General features: G+C 36.0%; 1 protein-coding gene and 1 long non-coding RNA gene across 3 annotated transcripts in view; one reads left to right on the forward strand and one right to left on the reverse strand.

The window, feature by feature from the left end:
- Window positions 1-19,298, forward strand: part of JAKMIP1 (janus kinase and microtubule interacting protein 1) — a 144,514-nt gene that overhangs the window by 102,567 nt on the left and 22,649 nt on the right. For both annotated transcript variants that reach the window (XM_088056484.1, XM_088056485.1), the window contains exons 12-19: window positions 762-845; window positions 4,479-4,541; window positions 5,727-5,825; window positions 8,847-8,948; window positions 11,797-11,850; window positions 12,796-12,861; window positions 15,163-15,231; window positions 18,383-18,460. In XM_088056484.1, the coding sequence (XP_087912610.1) occupies window positions 762-845; window positions 4,479-4,541; window positions 5,727-5,825; window positions 8,847-8,948; window positions 11,797-11,850; window positions 12,796-12,861; window positions 15,163-15,231; window positions 18,383-18,460 (615 nt within the window). The remainder of the gene's footprint in view (window positions 1-761; window positions 846-4,478; window positions 4,542-5,726; window positions 5,826-8,846; window positions 8,949-11,796; window positions 11,851-12,795; window positions 12,862-15,162; window positions 15,232-18,382; window positions 18,461-19,298) is intronic.
- On the reverse strand, window positions 13,919-18,231 carry LOC148184110 (uncharacterized). The gene is made up of 4 exons (XR_015772671.1): window positions 18,106-18,231; window positions 17,833-17,955; window positions 15,278-15,422; window positions 13,919-14,042 (listed from the first exon to the last, which is right to left on the reverse strand). It is a non-coding gene; the product is annotated as an uncharacterized LOC148184110 (long non-coding RNA).

Genomic DNA, 19,298 nt, shown 5'->3' on the forward strand with positions numbered 1-19,298 from the left:
CTCTTGAGTGAGTCAGAAAGTAGCTTTTTGCATGGTTTATTTCGGTGGGATGAACATTTCCTATTACTTTTAGATGAGGCTTAAGGTAAGCAAGGACCCAAAAATGTGGAAGAAAATCCCTGTAGGAGTATTTAAGCTGCTTGGGTGGGGAAGTACCTGAAGTAGAGTGGAAAAAACACTTGTGGTAGCTCAAGGAGCTTCAGTAGCTGAGGGTCTCCAGAAACATACTTTGTTTTATATCCTGTTTTGTTTAGTACCTTGTATGATCCAGTCCCCTTTAGGGCATCACTGGACTTAGGGGGTAATACCCACTGTTGTGTAGGGGTGAGTCTAATAATCATGTAAATGAGGAAACTGACCAGTATATGCTCTTTATGGGATATGTAAATTGGTTTTGGTCAATATATTTCATTTACCTAACGGCCTTTTTCAGTGCTTAATGCAATTCTCTTTCTCCCTTGTCCCTTTTTTCCCAATTGCCTTAAGTTACTAAAGCTTATGGATAGATTCTTGGAGCTCTTTCATTTCTAAATTTATTTTTTTCTTCCCCTACTAAGAACTTTGGCACTGAATATGGGATGTTAACATCTTTTTAAGCTGGGAAAGAAAAATCTTATTAAACTGACAGCTTCAAATATTTTGTAACACAAACACAAAAGCAACTATTGTAAAGAAAAACATTAAAAGCTGATGAGACAGCCCATAAGTAGTAGAAAATATATTTACTTTTGATTTATCCCTCTCTCCCTCCCACCCCCCAGACTCGTGAACAACTGCAAGCTGATCTTCTCAGGTGTCAGGCAAAAATTGAGGACCTGGAGAAAGCTCTAATCGAGAAAGGACAGGTAAAAGGCTCTATTAATGTCCTCTACCACATCATGTTCTCCGTTGCATGCAGTGGTGCCCTTGCCATCTTCGTTGCTTACTGGTGTGTTGGTGTGAATGATGCAGCTTAATTGCTACTGCAGCATTAGAATGCTTAAATAAAGGAAAGGATTTTGCAGTCTAAGAAAATGTCACTACAGACACATTTTCTGACACATAATACCCTAAAGCATAATGTCAAAATAACCACGTGTACATGCACATTCTGTTCCCATTGTCATTTCCTGAAGGGCTTTCTCTTTTCCCTTTTGTTAGTATTTCTTACAAATTCTAATAAAATAAATATTCTATATTTCTACTGGGGAATATTTTTTATATGTACCAGAGAAAATTTTTTAAAAAACCCAGACACACTAGAGTTATGAACACTGAGCCTGTCAGGTTACTGGAAGCTACTTGTGGGGTTACTCTCCTGGGTTTAAAGTCTCAGAGGGCCCAGTTGCTTTCAGATTCCCAAAGCATCACACAAAGTAAAATCAAGCCTTATGCTTCAGTATATATAATATATGTAAATACTCACCAAAGATGTGTCTACTGATGCATATTTAATATTGTCTAGGGCCCTCAGGAAGTCTGATTAAGAGTTATGAGCATGCATTTGCAAGTTGTTCAGTTGTGTGACTGTTAGAATACGCAGTAGAAATTGGGGAGATATTATTTTATGCTTTATTGTTTCAAATAAGAATTTAAGTTTGCAGGTAGCTTATAGTAATAAGATAGAGCTAGCTATAGATACACATTTCAAAGACTGATGATCCTGTAGCAGTTAACACAACCTACATATAATGCTAAATGAATGATAACACTATTTTTATGGTTTATTCTTTGTAAGAAAAATTTTCTCTAATATTCTGTATCAATACAAAGGTTTGGGGACCATATTCAAATTAAGGATAAAAAGAAATTATGCTAGCTTCCACACAAATTGCAATTTGCATAGTGAATTTCATGTAAATACAACATTACTAAAAATTGAAAATATGTTACCAATCTAAAAATGGTGGCCCACCGAACTTGTGGAAGAATGAATGAAACCAAAGACCTCTCAAGCATCTACTGCTGCTGTTTTGGTTTGTTGATGAGAAAGATGTTGTGGGCTAATTGCTGTGTAGTTGAAAACATTAATAAGATTGTTGACTGTACAGTGTATAATGTAAGTATTTTGTATGTAAATAAGATAAATTAATTTGGATACCCATGTAAGGAATTACTTCTGTGATTTTTCTGCAAGATAATTATGTCAAAAAGATATATCTGGAAATTAGAATTTAATGAGTTGTCACTTTGAGATTCAGAACCATGTCACTTTGAGATTCAGAACCAACTTTGTATCTCTTAGTAATCCTGAGAAGGTGAACAGGGATGTGACAAGGAGCACTGTGATGTTGTTTCTAGCGGGCTGGTTTGTACACTCAGCATTAGCTTTCCACGGTGGGGATCACAATGAATTCCTGGGAGCTCTAGCACCTGCTTGGTTTGCCTGACCTGTTAGTGTTTACAGTCAACAAAATAAATGGTTGTGATGATAAACTGAATTCTTTGTGCACTATGTGATTTTTTAAAAGAATATTTTATTACTACTTTGTCATTTAGATGGTCATGGTAGTGATGATGATTTAATAATAATTGTGGAATGTTCATTCAGGGAGCCAGCCCCTAAAGTGTGTTCATAAAAGAAATAATGAATCTAAAGATCAAAGATCCAAGTGTATTATTCCAGAAAATTTCCTAAAGTCAATTTCAGAGCATGAGATTAGAAGCTTATTGTTAAAAAATTATGTGAAGCTTGGTTTATAATAATTTATGTGTAATTTCAAAGTCACTGTCAATGGCTTTTCTTAATCTCTCTTCTGGCTGGACCTGCCAGTATTCCCCCAGAAGTAACACAAAACTAATAATCCATTTCTGCATGGTACATTGAGGTGCATGCATAAGAAATTTTATATTATTGAAGAAATTCTTACAACATACTAATAATGGTAAATAATAAATCTAAAAGTATTGGAGTATGCAATGTGCCAAATGGATGAATGCTCAACTGTCTCAGTGATCTGGTGTGTAAATACAAGGGTTCAGGTTTTCTCAGGAAGTGTAGTTCCATCAAGAAAGATGCAGAAATTTATTATCAATAGAGCAGATTGATCTGTTTTTTCTACTTGTGTGAACTGGAGTAGTTGAAGCTGCAGGTCTGATACAGCTGTTGAACCTTACCCTGTGGGTATGTTTATCATATCCTTGCACTGGGATATCCACCCTAAGTCTGTGCATGCAACTCTTCATTCCTTGAGCTTAGTAAAATGCTATTCAGATACTAAACTGGATACCAGATTTTATTTTCAACATTTCTTTCATTTGCCTCAAAAATTCTTGACAAGTGTAATGCCTTTCAGTACTAAGTATGTTATTCTTATAATATCACAACCATGAAGAGCTTATGTATTAAATGAAATGCATTTTTTTGTATGAGTGGAAAAAGGGAGAGAGAACAGTACAGTATGAAATTGTAGTACACAGTAAGTAGAAAAATTAAATGTTTAAAAAAATGCTAATTTGACTGAATGTAATATCGTAATACTTCAGATTGACATTTCAAGGATATTTGATGGGCTGAGATAGCCAGATTTCACTGATTCCTTGAGCAACATCAGTGTACAAATATCTTCCTGAAAAAGAATGTATTGTCCTTAATACTTTAGTAAAGTCATTATTTTAAATAAATCATCCCTTGAACCTAGAAGATAATTTGATCTAGAGTTAATATGGCATATTAAGTGTTGGATATAGTTTTAATAAACTTTTTAGAGCAAAATGAGCAAGGTTATGTAAAAAGTTTTCTCTACAGGAGAAACGAGCAAGTTTGGCTGTTACAATCCATTAAATCTGAATGTTCAGCTACGGCTGGCCATGAGTTTTTGTAGCTTGGTTGTTTAACAGGATATTTGAGGAGGCCTTTTGAAGCCATGGGAAAACCTAAAAGAAAAGAAGTGTTTTGGTGAAAAAGCAATTAATTAGAAATAGTTTCAAATGGAGTATCCAATGTGTTGCACCACTTCCCCGATAGCCTTAAATTTCTTGTCACGAGCTCTGTGTATTAGCCAGATTCTCAGATTTTTCACAGAGGATAATTAAGTTTATATTGCTGTAGCTTTCTTTTTGGGGTAACTAAATAATTTCCGTCCAGTTCTCTCTTTGGATTTGTATTGAGCTACATAAAATGGGATGATTTTGCAAGAAAGTTTCCAAACCTTTGCAATAGAAAGCAGTAGTTTTGAGTTTAGCTGAGAAAAGAAATGTTTTAAAAATGACATGAAGTATATAGCTGTGGTGACCCACAATTGCTACATGTAAATATTTTAAAGTACATGCTAGCTGGAACATATTAGGAAACAAAAGACTGCTACAGGAAAGGAAAGAACTTTTATTTTCACTGTAGTATAAAATGCTGTACATCCTTGAAATATTTATGATCACTTCATTTTCAATGAGTGACCATTTTATACTTGAATGTAAAATGATGCCTGAAATCTAATTATTATAGTAATTCGTCTTGCTTAACAAAACATATGTATTTTCAATCCTCTTCTTCCTCGCAGGATTCAAAATGGGTAGAAGAAAAGCAGCTGTTAATTAGAACAAACCAGGAGTTGCTAGAGAAGGTATGTGGGAATATTTTCAGCATTGTTGCCCTTTGTCACAAAAGAAATTGAGTGCACTAAGTACTATCAAATAAGCAGGAAATTGCTTTATTTATCACCAGAAACAGAAATTTAAATAAAAGTCTCTGATTAAAGTACCAATATGCCTTTATATTCTTCAGGAATCGAAGCTGCTCTTTATTGTGGAGTTACATGGATAGCCACCAGTACATCCCAAGCTGGCTGAGGTTTCTAATGTCCAACAAAATACACAGTTACACAAAGATGATGATGATGATGATTATTATTATTATTATTAGTCACTAACAAAATTGCCTGCTCCTTTCAACTTTTTTATAGTTTTTCCATACATTAAGTAATACTGATTGATTTAAGGCTTATTATATTAACTGTCTGAGATACTCAGCGCTGAGCATCTGCATTGTTCTTTGTTGATAGTGGTGGGAAAGCTGGCTAGTCAACTCAGGAAGACAAAGAACTAAATTTGTTAATTAGTAGCTTAATGTTAATACTGTACAAATAAGATAACCAAATAAAAAATCATGATTAAAAGTAGCTACAGCCAGGTTTAATTTTTTTGGTAACTTACATGGGCACTGTAAATGTTAAAGTACATTATGCCAGATGTTACACTTCTCTTTAGTTTTGTACAAAGAAAAAGAGCACCCAGTTAAACTAGACAGTAGACCAAAGCTCTTAGTTGGAGTAATTAGTAGCCAGTATTGAATTTCTATTTTGTCATTGTTAGTACCCCAAGGCAAAATTCTGGCAAATTAAAAAGTAGTCATTAAAACCACTCCATTATTGTCTTTCATATACTGTAAAAACTAGATGTCTAATTAGGCAAAGACAATGAGAACAGTCTACCCAAATGTTAATGTAATGCAGTTTCATTTGATGGATTTTAAAAGAAAACTTCTACTGTTTAACTTACTTAGATGCAATATTCTATTCATATCAGTTTTGTGCTACTGCCAGATTATTACTCTAAGAGAACATTGACCATTTTCTGCTGATAGTTCTCAGAAATACTTTCTGATGTTTCTTTTTATCTCTAAAACACAGCCTGATATGTAATGAAAAATTGAAATAATTAACAGTTTTGTCTAAACCCCTGGCTTGTAACTCTGTGCAGTGTCTTTTCTAGTGCTAACAGGCTGTTGCCATGTTGTCTTTGTCTCACAGATTTACAGAATGGAACAAGAAGAGCATCAGCTGAAGAATGAGATGCAAGATGCAAAAGACCAGAATGAGCTGTTAGAATTCAGAGTGCTAGAACTTGAAGTAAGAGATTCTCTCTGTTGCAAACTCTCAAATGGAGCAGAAATTATGTTTGAACCCAAGCTGAAATTCCTGTAAAGATTACTGATGTCTGGTGCATGTTTAAGGGAAGTCACTTAGGTATCTATTTTTTAAATGTTGTATCTTGGGATAATGAAATTGATGCCACTGCCTTAATATGTTTTGGAGAGAATGCTCACTAATGTTTATAAAGATGTAATATAGCTAATATAAATTGCATATAGTTTGGTTTTCATCTAATAAAATATTTTGTTTTGCAATATTTTGCCTTTTTTATTTGTTTCATTTCCATAACTGCTCCTTTCCTGCATGTAAAATCACTTGGTATGTATACTACAGCCTTGGCTGGCACTGATTAAATTAACACACCTCCTCACATCTTGCATGCAGTGATCTGACTAAAGATCTGACACATCCATCACATCGATGTATAATTGCTTTAAATCACACTGATTTAAGATTGACAACATTCATGTGAAGTAAATTTACCTTAAAAAGAACATTTTGATAGTAGCTTCCAAAGAATTCCTCTTACCTTAAATCCATTTTCTCATGGTTTAGAGTGGTCATGGAGTGGAAATAATTGGCTTCAGTCAATGAAAAATGCAAAAAAACCCCAAACTTCTGGCAATGCCAAAGGGGTAAAGCAGAAATACAACTTTTGTATGTTCAACTAATATGTTGCCTATAGGAAATAAATTCTATATTTTGCATAAATGAAATAAGCAAAATTATTTGTTGTTAACACTTTGAACATGCAGCCTGTGACTAGAATTGAAAGCAGCGGTTCTCATCCCCTCACAAATTAGGCTCATGTTGAATTTAGTAACAGTAAAGTATCTGTGTGTGATGCACAGTTGTCACATGGTTTTACTGCCTGATGACACATTGTTCAGTTTCAAAGATCACCAGCATTCTTAACACTGCTTAGAATAAACTCCCTGAGAAACCTGTCATTGTCACTCCTCCATTTTTATCACCCAGCACGTTTCACCAAAAATCTCGGCATGTGTAACTTCTCTGATAAAGATGAAAATGTCATGTCTTCCTGTTATGTGGACGTTCTTTTTGTCTGACATTTCTTAATCTTTTCTTCATCCTTTATCAACCATATGTTTTGGTGTCATAGCCCATTATATTCAAAATTATGAATTTAGGTTATTGGAATTTCAGTAGATGTTCAGAAAAATATATATGCTTTCTAATATATATCTTTATATTTCATTAAAGGACTGTAAAGTAAAACAGAGAACAATTTAGAATTTGAATTGGCTGTGGCACTAGAAATTGCTTCCTAAAGTGTGGTTGTTCTTAGAAGTAAAACTGTCCAAAAAAATATTTCTCAAGGAATGAAAAAATATTCTTCAATACATCCTTCATGAATGTATTTTTCACATGGGAGAATCACATCAAAAACAGCTCAGTATGTCAAGTAAGGTTTTGTCATGTGCCAAAGCTTGGAAAACTTCTTTCACAGAATAACAATGGAAGTATTTTTGTGTGATTGCACAAAAAGATTTTTTCCTTAGTAGACAAGCATGTAGTCACAAATGTGACTGACAATGCAATGCTTTAGGAAAACCATCAATTCTTCTGGTAATCAGGGCAGTATTTTTTAGAGCAGTTAAATTATTTCAGGATAAATTAAGGTAAATTATAAAACATAATAATTTATTTATCAATTAAAGAAAGCAAGTTTAGGTGAGTTGAATGCAATAGCAACTGATGAATTTTTAACAATATCTAAAATAATAACTGAATTTGGGTAAGAATTAAAGTTCTGGTTTTGGTTTACAACAGCTAAATCATTATTTAAGCCCATTTCAGAATTAGACTGTTGATGTAAGTATTATTTAAAACAAAACCTCTGAGAGGGAAAATTGCATAGACTATGGAGATTTTTCTGTCTACACTGTAGTTTCAAATTAGGTTTAACCTAATTAATGAACAAGATTTGCCATGCTTTGTAACTTGCTTAAGTGAACAGATGCAGTCTGCCTGCCATATCAATTAGAACACCTCATTTGTGATTTAGGAAATGGAGTAATACCTGGATTTTCATAGGAACTATAATATTTATAGTGGTGGTCTCTCTGAGAAAATGAAGCTCATGGTGACAAAGTGTCCCCTTGTAATATAGAGGTGAAATCTGGTGTTTCTTGCTCATGTTCTCATAGCCAGAGAGAATTCAGAGTATGACCCAATGCCTTTGTTACCCAGAGCCTTCAGTCCAGTCATTTTTCACAGGCACATTAAAATTTAGTTTAGGTAAAAATGCTTGTTAATTATTTTATGTTATTTCTGCCTTCTGAAGAAATAATAGGTTGGTATTTTGAAGAAGTGCATGGAAGTTACGTACATGGACTAGTTAAGTTTTAGATATAGTATAGCTTTAGATTAATGGGAATTTATAATTTTTATTTTGGCACAAAGAATATTTTAACTGTAGAATAGTGCTGCCTTTCAACATATTCTGACTTCCTGGCTTGTGGGATGAATATGAATGGGGATTTTAAATGCTCTAATAGGAAGGCAGACTGTAGAATAAACAGGGTACAGACAGACAGGTTTAATTTGAGTGAGAAAATCTTCAATAATACTATTTAATGATAGAGTTCAATTTTTTTTTTCCCTGCAGATTCTTTCTAAATTGTTTTATTGTTCCATGAAAGAAAGCAATAGTTAAATAAGGTTATAATCAACATAAAAACCTGCTGAGTATTTCAGGGTTCCAGTCACTTAGGGTCAGTGTGGCAAGGGTTCTGCAGCTGGGGAGTGTCAGGTAGGTTTGCAGAAACTGTGTGCATGGAATTAGCTGGCAGATAACACTATGTTTGTATTTAGCCAAAATTCTTCAAATATGGTAAAAGTAAGAGAAAATAGGATAGATTTGGAATGAGAGCAGGAATCTGCCTTTTTCATGTACAAGTATCTTATGTAAAGATGGGGAATAAATGTTAACATATAATCACAAATGTTGTTTTTAAACAAATCTTTCCCCAGGAGAGAGAGCGAAGGTCACCAGCATTTAATCTTCATATAACTACCTTCCCTGAAAACAATGGAAGTGCACTTCAACTGTTCTGCCATCAGGAAGGAATAAAGGTATATGCAGAGCACTAGAAACAACTGGATGGCTAGGAGCCTTTCTTGAATGACCAGTCTACTATCCAAACAAATGGTTTGACACTTACCAGGGAAGAAAATTAAAAAAAAAATAAGAAAAAGTATTTTAATCTGGGAAAATTGTTTCATAAGACTATGATCTTGTCACATCAGGAGTTCCTCAGTGAAACTGAAGGCTGGTCAATCAAGATAATTTACATATGGTCTAGGGAAGAATATGGATATTGATGTGATTCACTGTCTTGAATTGTAGGCTTGCTACAGAACATGGTTCATGATATTAAATGTCTTGATCTGAGTTCAGAAATATAACATTCAGTCCTTATTTTACACCCAAGTTAGTGAAGGCTTTTATTTGTTGAATGAATATGCTTAAGTTATTTGCCAGGACCTTGAAGCATGAGGTGCCTGACCCAGAACTCATTCAGATAGGTGGAACTCTTTCAGAACAAGATAAACATCAGAATCTCCCTTGATTACCTTCAGATATAAAGAAGCAAGAATTATTCATTTCACTCCTGTTGCCCCATGAACAGGATATTTATGCAACTTGATTTGCATGCTGGCTCACTTAAGATAGAATTCAGACTTGTGTTGCCAGTAATGTTGCACAACAGGCCAGGGTAACTTGTACAAGTAACTAAAGCATAATCTCAGTGCCACTCACTAGTGTTTTATGGTCGAACTTTTAGTTGTGTTTACAAGTCCTCCTACAGGAGGCTTGTTCCTATTCAGTGCTTTAATAAGCACAGTACGATCTCTAGAGGAAATAAACAGAAATTGTCCCTGCATATTTTTAGGAAGCTGAGTAGTCTGAAAGAAAAGAGTTAAAAGCTGCTTCTTACCTACAGATTTGGTTGGATACTCATCTCCCAAAGCACACCAAGAGTCCTCAGTTAGCATATCACCTACAAACAAAGCCAGACCCACTTTTAGCTTACCTGTTATTCTAATCTGCATGTTGGCCATAGCAGGTACAGTGTACCAGAATCCGTAATTCCCATTTTTTTCCACTGTCATCTGTGATATGCCTTAACAGGTGAATTCTTTTCAATCTGCCTTTCAGTTCACTTACCTGGAAGGTGGGGCAGACATCTAATATGGGCAGACTGAAATAGTTGACCTTTTACCTGTTTTCAGTGCTTTTCAAAATTATTAGCCATCAGTAGCAATGTAGATTCCAGAATGATGCAAAATCTGATTTGGTTTCTGATTCTTCCTTCAGGCATCATATGGAAATAAATTATTAGAACGATTATTTCTGGCTCAATAGATGCAAGAACTTGCATGACTTAGTAAATTCCATTCTTCACTAGTGTAACTCATTGGCTAAAGAAGTTTCTGTTCAGCATTGCCAATGCTGATCATAATCAATAGTTTTGTTTTTAACATTGATCCAAACATAAGTGTATTAGGATCTGCACCATCCCAGAGTTAGTGATGTGCACAGTTAAATAGCTCATGTAGCATTTGGGAACACCCCTGAAGTTTTTGGGAGGAGAGGCAGGGGACTTCTCAGGATAGGAAAACTTGAACACCACATGTGGCCCTGTGACATGTTGCCCTTTTCTAATTGCTGAATATGAGTAGAAGTTGAGGGTTGCAGCATTTAAAAAGGCTCTTTTGCTTTATGTATGTTTATTAAACATTTTGAATAACAAGGACTGATCTATTCCCATGCTCTCATGCTCTCAAGACTTCCTGCCTTCAGACGGCATGGCTGCATGCAGGCTGTCAGTGGAAATGGTCCCTGGTCCATGTTAACTTGCAGACCAAACTTGGGATGGTTCAGGAGAATGCAATTATCTCTGGTTAAACACTTCCATGACCCTTTCCAACAACTAAATAGAGTTCTGGGGCCTAGGAATTGATCCTGGCACAGTGTTAATTACAGACATCATGTGAATTTTATCAGGAAAAGGTTCTCACTCGGGGTGGTTGGGCACTGGAACAGGCTCCCCAGGACAGTGGTCACAGCAGCAGGCCTGACAGAGTTGAAGGAGTGTTTGGACAGTGCTTTCAGGCACACAGTGTGACTCCTGGGGATGATGATGTATAGGGCCAGGAGTTGGACTCAGTGATCCTGATGTGTCCCTTCCAGCTCAGCATATTCTATGATTATGTGATTCCATGAATTTATTCCTCTTCTTTGAATCAGAGGAGTAGTTTTCTTTATTTCAGTGGCTGAGCCTTAATAAGGATGGGTTGTTCAGTTATCATTATCTGAGAGATGAGTGGCAGAAAAAATTCAGCTTTCTAATCAGAAAGATGATTATGAGCTGATAAATGTTTGGAGGAGGATGTTCAGCCCACTGTGCACATTCCCTTCTGCCACTGTAAGGCTAATTTGAAACTCCATGGTTTTGTTTAACAAAGAAAATAAAAAGTAATGCACCAAGCAAACCTTAGCAATTTGTTCATACTCTCTGTCCTTTTAACTTCTGTAGCTTACGTGGTTGATGCTCTACTCCAAACAAACAAACAGAAAAAGTCTTTTGAACCCTTTCTCTTTACATCTTTTAAACCTGTTTATCAGTTTTGATCTTTCCTCTACACACATTAGCAGGATGACAATTGTGAATGATACAGGGACATTCTGCCCTCATGCACAGACATCCAGGTTGCTTGTTATAATTGAGAGTGACTTCTGGTTTTGTCTTAAAGTATCAGTAATTACTTTTGTAATTGTGATGCAAAACTGTGTTTCACTTATTTACATTTGAAGTCTTTTCACACACAGACGTGAATAAAGGGTACATAAAGTGTAGCATATAAAAACTGTTTCTGACCTACTTCATAAAAAATAAGTGTTGAACATCTTTTTCAGGATGTGAATATATCTGAACTTATGAAGAAGCTAGATATTCTTGGAGATAATGGGGTAACTCTTTTTTACTTTTAAATATACCTCCAGTTTCATGGTTAATTTAAAGCATTTTTCCCACAGCAGATACTAACACCCAAGAGAGTGCACATGGTGATTTATATATGCCTGTATTTGTATGAAGAATATGAATGGTTAGGAATGGCTTTTACAACATGAAATTTTTGGTTAAACTGATGGTAGTGAAAAGATTATTTTTTTAAGATAGGATTTGATCTTGACTGAATGATACAGAAAATAGACACTGTAATAGGCAAAGTGAAAAGATGTAAAACAAGGAGTCAAAGCCAGACCAAGGTGTGAAGTATCCCTCATTAGTAGTAATAGTAGCATCTTCTGCTGTGAAGGCTGTCACTGCCAGGAGTGGGTTTACTGGGAGAAAGGCAAGGATAACTGTCTCTCCTTTTTCCTCTTTATTGCTAAATACAGTATAAAATCTTAGTCACACATTTGGGGCACAAACATCCAGAGAGCTGAGTCCTGTTTATAGCTGGATTTAACAGATTGAGGTCTTTATAATACTAGTTTTAAGTTCTAGATTTGCATGTTACGTTGCAAGTCCTGTGGAGGTTTGTATAGCACTCTTTGCATTGTTTTCTTTAATTGGAAGCCTGAAGTGCATGAAGGTGAGATTCATTTGCTGCAAGACCCTGGCAAAAACAGGGAAAAAATGGCAAAATCCCTGACTGAAACCACTTAATTTTCATTGAGTGATCTGTCTCATTGAATGATCTGTTGAAAAAGTGTTGTGGGGCTGGTATGCTGAAATAGAGCAGAACTAAGCATCCTTGGTTTAACTTTCAGTCATGGGATCATTTTTAGTTATGTCTATAATCCTAAATGTTATAACTGATTTATTTTTTTAAGCATGGTTAAAACTTGCTGCTTGTGTTAAAGGATGAATTTTTAATCCAATTTAAAATGCATCTTTTTGTATTTTAGAATTTGAGAAATGAAGAGCAGGTTGCAATAATCCAAGCTGGGACTGTGCTTTCCCTCTGTGAAAAGGTAGAATTCAGTAAATATTTTTCTCTGCTAAAAACTGACCGTGTCTTCTAAAATACCTCATAACTTTACCAGGGAGGCATGGCTTTTCCGTTCAGGTCATCTGGATTGGAGCATGTATTCATCCTCACATGAATGTTGGGATTGTGATGCCACAAGTAAAGCCAAACTTAAGAAAGAAACCCAGTTTTAAAATAAAAACATGTTTTGGAGATACTCCATTAGCGTAGAGTACTAAAAATCAGCTTAACACAAGAGACTTCATTCCCCGAAGTGCTGGTGCCCTCAGTGCTCTGGGAGCAGTTGTAAGGTGCCCTCTGTAAGGTGCCCATGGTCCCTTTTGGGCTCATTCCTGTGGATGACTGAAAAAGCTCAGAGTAGTCAGTGGTCCTTTCTTCTGTAAATAAGTGCACATAGAGAAAAAGTAGTTTGCACAAGATGAGTAATCAATCAGGTCACTCATTTCTGTATGGGTGGTTCTTTGCTTCCAGAGAATATAATCTGTATATGAAAGGGGTGACATTTAGAGCTAAGAAAGACTTGCATATTTCTCTGAAGAAGCTCTGTGCATCCTTTTCATATGTTTCCATTAAATCTTTCCTGATGTATTGTTGAAATTCAGAATCAGATATTTTAAATTAAAACTTGAGCAATTTTAATAATTGCTCTAATTGATATAATTTTGATAATCTGCTTATCTAAATAACTTAAAGTAAATAATCTACATTAGGTAATTTAAGACTCATTAATTTAAATGAGTAATTGCTATCAGCAAAATAAAAATGGGGAAAAGAGCTAAAATCCCTATGGTTTTCACTGTGTTGTGGCGTTAGAAGGTAATGATTTTAGCACTTCTCATCCAGGAAATGAAAGAGGAAGAACCCCACTATTAAAGGCTAACATATAGACTCCCAAAAATACTCTTTGTATCTCCTATGCCCCTTGGTTCATGAAAGGCTAACAGGCATAGGAAGATCAGAATCAATATTTAGTTTTGCATATAATTTGCATACCTTAAAAAAAATTAGACCTCTAATTTTTGCAAATAGCCCTTCACTTGATTGAGGGTAGCTATGAGAGATGCTCAGGATTTCCCATTTCCATTGATTGCAAAGGTTCAAAGTGCTCAGTCTTGCTGAACATCTGTGGTGAGGCTTTCCTGAGGAATATCTTCAGCTTGTCACCTTCAAAATGAAGAAAAAATAATTGTGAAAACAGAATCTCTGGGGAATATCGTGTTCCTGTTAATTTTTTTCTGTAGAAAGCTAACCTGCAAAGCAGATAAAACAAATATCCAATTTTATTCATCAGTCTCATAAATAGTGGGAGGTTCAAAATGATGAAGTAATGAATTCATATTTCATAAGTTTCATCAGTTTACGTGTTTGTAATTTCCTATGTCAATCTTGGGGAAAAAAGTCATTATGCATTATAGTAGGTCATTAATTCCTTTGAGTCTGAGGCCTAATAAATTCACCAAAACACAAAATTAAAGGAGTTAATGTGCAAAGGTTACCAAAAGACTTAAAGCATATATGAGTAGTCTAGTGTTAGTAAACAAGGCATTTGAGGAAAGCAATAATTATCAGTGGCAAATCTGCTCTCTGTAAGCTAGTCATGGGTCCTTCTTGAAGACCAGTAGGGAAATGAAATGAATAATTCAGAACTGACCGTTCCCATCCATTCCAGTTAACTTAAATGGAAATATTAACATAATCCTGGTGTAGTAATTAAGCAAGAACTTGCATCCATGCATTTAGCTATTACGATGTGTAATTTTTACCTTTGGAAGGCAATGGCCTTTCTTCATTCTGATTGTTTTGAATGTCACCATAATGGTAAGGAATTCATAGCAGCAACTACAAGAGCTTCCATCTGTCTGTCTGTTTTATTTTTCCCTCTACATTACCAATGTTTTACAAGTAAGCCTCTTCCCACAAAGAGTGCAGCAAACTGTGCAGAATGAAGGTGAGTTTTTCACCTTGTCTTTTGTTTAAATTGCCCTCTGGAAAAATGCAGGCCTGAAATGAGACGATGGTTTCACAAATCAGGCCAACAAGCATTTGAGTAAGAAACAATCAGGTTGATTCTGCATTCTTGACCCAAGTCTGTTTTGTTTCACTGCAGTCCTCCATTCTGCCTGTGCTCTCACAACCTGTTTATTCATGTGTGTCTTCAGAGTGAATAACTAGCATGGGAGGAGCATATGCCTAGAAGTGCTGGCAACAAACTTGCAAAATGTTTGGTAGAACCTTTTCCAAAATCTCTGATAATTTTCTATTTTTCCTCCTCACACGGCTGTAGTGGTTGAAACAGATAGAGGGGACAGAAGCTGCACTGACACAGAAGATGTTAGACCTGGAGAATGAGAAGGTAAGAAACAACAGCTAGAAGTAAAACTCATTTAGCTAAAACTCACCTCAAGGGAATGTGCCTATATTTCATCCCAGGCAGGTTTGCTGCCTTTCTCTGCTTGACAGAGATGGCTTCATGGTAAAATAGGCAAGTGGCTTCTAGAACAATCTATTGCTTGTATTCTTTGGGGTGAGACAGAACTTTCAAATCTATATAGAACAAAAATAGCAAAAATACATACAAATTAGGGTACAAAGGCATAACTGGAGAGCACATTAACCAAAAAGTGTGAAATTGTCTCTGTGCTTTCTTTGTGTATTAATTTGTCAGGCAGCAGCATCATCTTTTTAATGTTGGGGTCATGTTTGAATTGGCAAGGGTATTTCTTTGCTCTCTGGTACTCAGCTTCTGGACAAGCTGTCAAGACCTCTTACCCAGATGACCTTTCTTGCCCCACAGCCTTCATGTCTAAAGACAGAATGTTTTCTCAGAAAGCAGTTCTGTCTTGAAGAATAAACTGACCTTATTTTTCCATATGTTGAACAATTTTAGAAGGAGTGTTTGGTTTTACTGGTTTGCCATGCATGCTGTGCTTCACATCTTTAAATGGCATACCAAACACTGATTAATCCTCACCACACCTTTGACAGGTAGATAAAGAAGCAGCATTGCATTCATCCTAAAGAATGGGACAATGAGACAGAGAGGTTAAGTGATTTGCCCAGGGCCACTGAAGAAGTGTGTGTTTGAGCCACAAACAAAAAGAGAAGTGCTCAGACTGTGTTCTCTGTTGAGTGTAACCTGTCATACCAATTGTACTTTAACACAGATAAGATACTTTCCACATTTAGTATTTCTTTATTTTTAAGTTAGGGAAAAATAAAAAGGTTTGAGGAAAGGAAAGTGGCCACAAATACTAGATTCTTTCGTAAAGAAAAATGGAAATTGTAATGAAAAATGGAAAAAACAGGGGGTTTATGACTTAATATATAATCTTCCCCCTTATTATCTATATTTTCAAATCTTACTATGGATAGCCCTTGTATCTATTTGTTTAGCACAGCAGTCTGAGAATCTGCATCGCTAATAATGATTAACTCAATGAGCTGAGAAATTATATTCTAGCATGATACTTTCAAAAGGACTGAGCACTGGTTAAGCTGTCCTTGAAACCTATGTTAGGGGTTTGAGGTCCTATTCTTGTTTCCTTCCCCCTTGCCTTCTGTGGGCAGCCTTTACTATCCCTTTTGAGAACTGACATGATCAGGGCAGCTGCATTGCTGTTCTGGGGTCTGGTGGTAGCTCTGACCCATTTTATAGTCTCAGACAAGTCAATCTACCTCAGTGGTGTCAGACACCTGTAAGAAAGTCAGGGCCAGGCCTGTCCTTTGCTGTGCACTCACAGTGCATGGTGGTATTTCATCCTCTACAGCAGCTTTGTAGTTGCTGTAATTCATCCATGTAAGAAAATGAGACACCTGGGTAGTCATGGTGTGATTCAGTTGCATAAATGTGGTGTCTAATACCATATCACATTCTCCAGAGTTCTGAACTCAGAATTCTGGAGATGTCCACAAAGGGCTGAAATATATGTCCTACAGGACTTGCTGGAGGCTCTTTCCCTTCAGTATCAGTGGCATATTTAGAATATGCTGGAGCAGAAGATTGCAAAATGACTATCATAGCAACAGATGCCCACCTGTTCCAAACCAAATTCCAGCCCCAAGATCGAGGTATGACTTAAACTTTGAGTTTGCCTTCCATATTAATTAATAGATAATTAAAAGAACTCCAAGTTTACAAAATAAATTAATAGTAAATATTATACTTCTTATACAGAGAACAGATAACACCTTATTCCTCTGAATCCTCTAATACCGGTCTTACATGTTGCTATTGTCACCAGTTCTACACTGGCAACTGACAGAAAAGTTGTCAGAAGTCCACATTCATGTCTAATGGCAAAATTTGGCCAAGTAAGTGACTTTGAGGCATTCCCATACCCAGTAAACCTAACCAGAGCAACAATATCTGAATTTTTTAATACTGTTAATAAAAGCTGGAATCAGTGATCTTAAGAATCCTGTGTATTTAATTTGGCATTTATTCTATATGTTGAGGAAATGCAAAAGTTTGTTGATTATAAAAAAGAAGGATAGAAAATACTAAATTCAGTCAAATGGCTTTTCTGCCTTTTGTTCTACTACTAATTCTTCTGAGTGTGAAAACCTGCTTTGAAAGAAAAGTTAATAACAATAAGTAACTATTTTATATTCTTTACTGTCATCAAACCTGGTCTAGGGAAAGGTGTCCCTGCCCATGGTAGGGGGAGTTGGATCAAAATGATCTTTGAGGTCCTTTCCAACCCAAACCATTCCATGATTCTATGATTCAAAACACTCTAAAGGCCTGACTAATTAGGCAACCATTTGAATGTCCACAACTTAGTTGAAACATCATGTTTTGGAAACCCCAGTCTGTGGAGTTTATATATAAGAACTCTGAAAGTTGAGGAGTTTGAATTTTAACAAAAGTAAACAATCCCTGTAAATCTTGGGTATCTTGAAAACTTCTTCAGCTCTTCAGCTAGTCACTCAACCTCTCTGGGCATCACTTCACCTGTTTCAAGTTGGCCTTCTGCCTGTACAAGCTGAAGACCGAGTTGTTACTTCAGCTTCAGTAACAGGTCATGGGATGGTGCTGCAGAATCCAGCTGTGGCCCTGCATGTTCACATTTCCTCCCTAGAAGAACAGATTAAACAACAGCAATTAGGGCTTGCCCCATTATTTCCTTAAGGGTAATATTTGCATGGGATATTTTCATAAAGTGCCCCCTCTTGGCCCTGTGTAGGTCACAGCTATTGAACCACATGCATGTACATCCCCACTCACCTTTTGGTGCTCTGTGCACTTCTGTCAGGTCCAGGCAGGTTTGTACACTGGTGTAGAGGTCTGTGCTTTCCAGGTACAGCTTGTTAATATGATACACAGATTTGAAGTGCTAATATAGTAAATTTGATATTCCAAATATCCTTAGGATGAATGTGGTCATTTGCTATGGATTTTCTTTTGCTTTCGAGTGGAAAGCTTGCATAAAAATGATGCCATTTATGATTCTTCATTAATTAGGATAAAGAACAAACACTCCCTTGTTTTTATTATTGCTCAGGACCTGTTCAGTAAACAGAAGGGTTATTTAGAGGAAGAACTCGACTACAGGAAGCAAGCTCTGGACCAGGCATACATGGTAGGAAAAGAACAGTAATTATTTTTTTCTGTTTGAACAGATCTGATAAAATGCAGGGTTTGTCTTTTTTTTTCTTTTACTTTTAAATAGGATCCTTTTTTTTTTTTTCCTGCCAGACTAGAAATCAACTATTTCTTAAACAAAAGTTTAGGAAATGGATTATAGTACTTACAAGTGTAACATTTTTGCATTGCATTTTTTATTCTATGATATGCAAACATCTTGTTGGTACATCTGGAATGGAAAAAGCTAGATTATGTATGAAAAAAAAACATGACTGCTAAAATACACCAGAAATTACTTTAGAACTTTTCCAATATTTCTTTTCCTGAAGCATTTGTAAGTATTACTGCTGCTAACCTATCCTAACTCAGGAATGCCTTTTCTTCCAATGCGATGCCTTCCTGTGCAATCCTATCCAACCTTACCCTTCCTTGTTTGCAAAAGGGAAGCTGCAACCTTGCCTTTTCTCAGGCTAAACAATAATTAGGAATTACCCAGCAATTGGTGAAACTGCACACACAACTTTGGTAATAGTGAGACTTTGGGAAATCAAAATACAATGGCCTGAAACACTATTTATACATTGTAAATGTTTCTTATGTGGAAAATATTTTCAGAGAAGAAGCAAGGTCTAGTGCTCAGAGCAGATAACAGAGATAAAAGCAAGCAGGTACTATTTCTAGCACTGTGACCTTGGGCAAGCCATTTAACCTCTCTGTGCAGCTGTTTATGCATCACTAATATGGATGGAATTACCTACCTCACAAAGGTGTTATGAGGGCCAAAGGGATGTGGTCAGATGCTGTTGATCCAAATATTGGTAGTCTGGATGCTG

This window comes from Pseudopodoces humilis, chromosome 6 (assembly GCF_049639895.1).
Source record: "Pseudopodoces humilis isolate 2021_Gansu_Grassland_sample_001 chromosome 6, ASM4963989v1, whole genome shotgun sequence".
In the NCBI taxonomy this organism is placed as follows: domain Eukaryota; kingdom Metazoa; phylum Chordata; class Aves; order Passeriformes; family Paridae; genus Pseudopodoces; species Pseudopodoces humilis.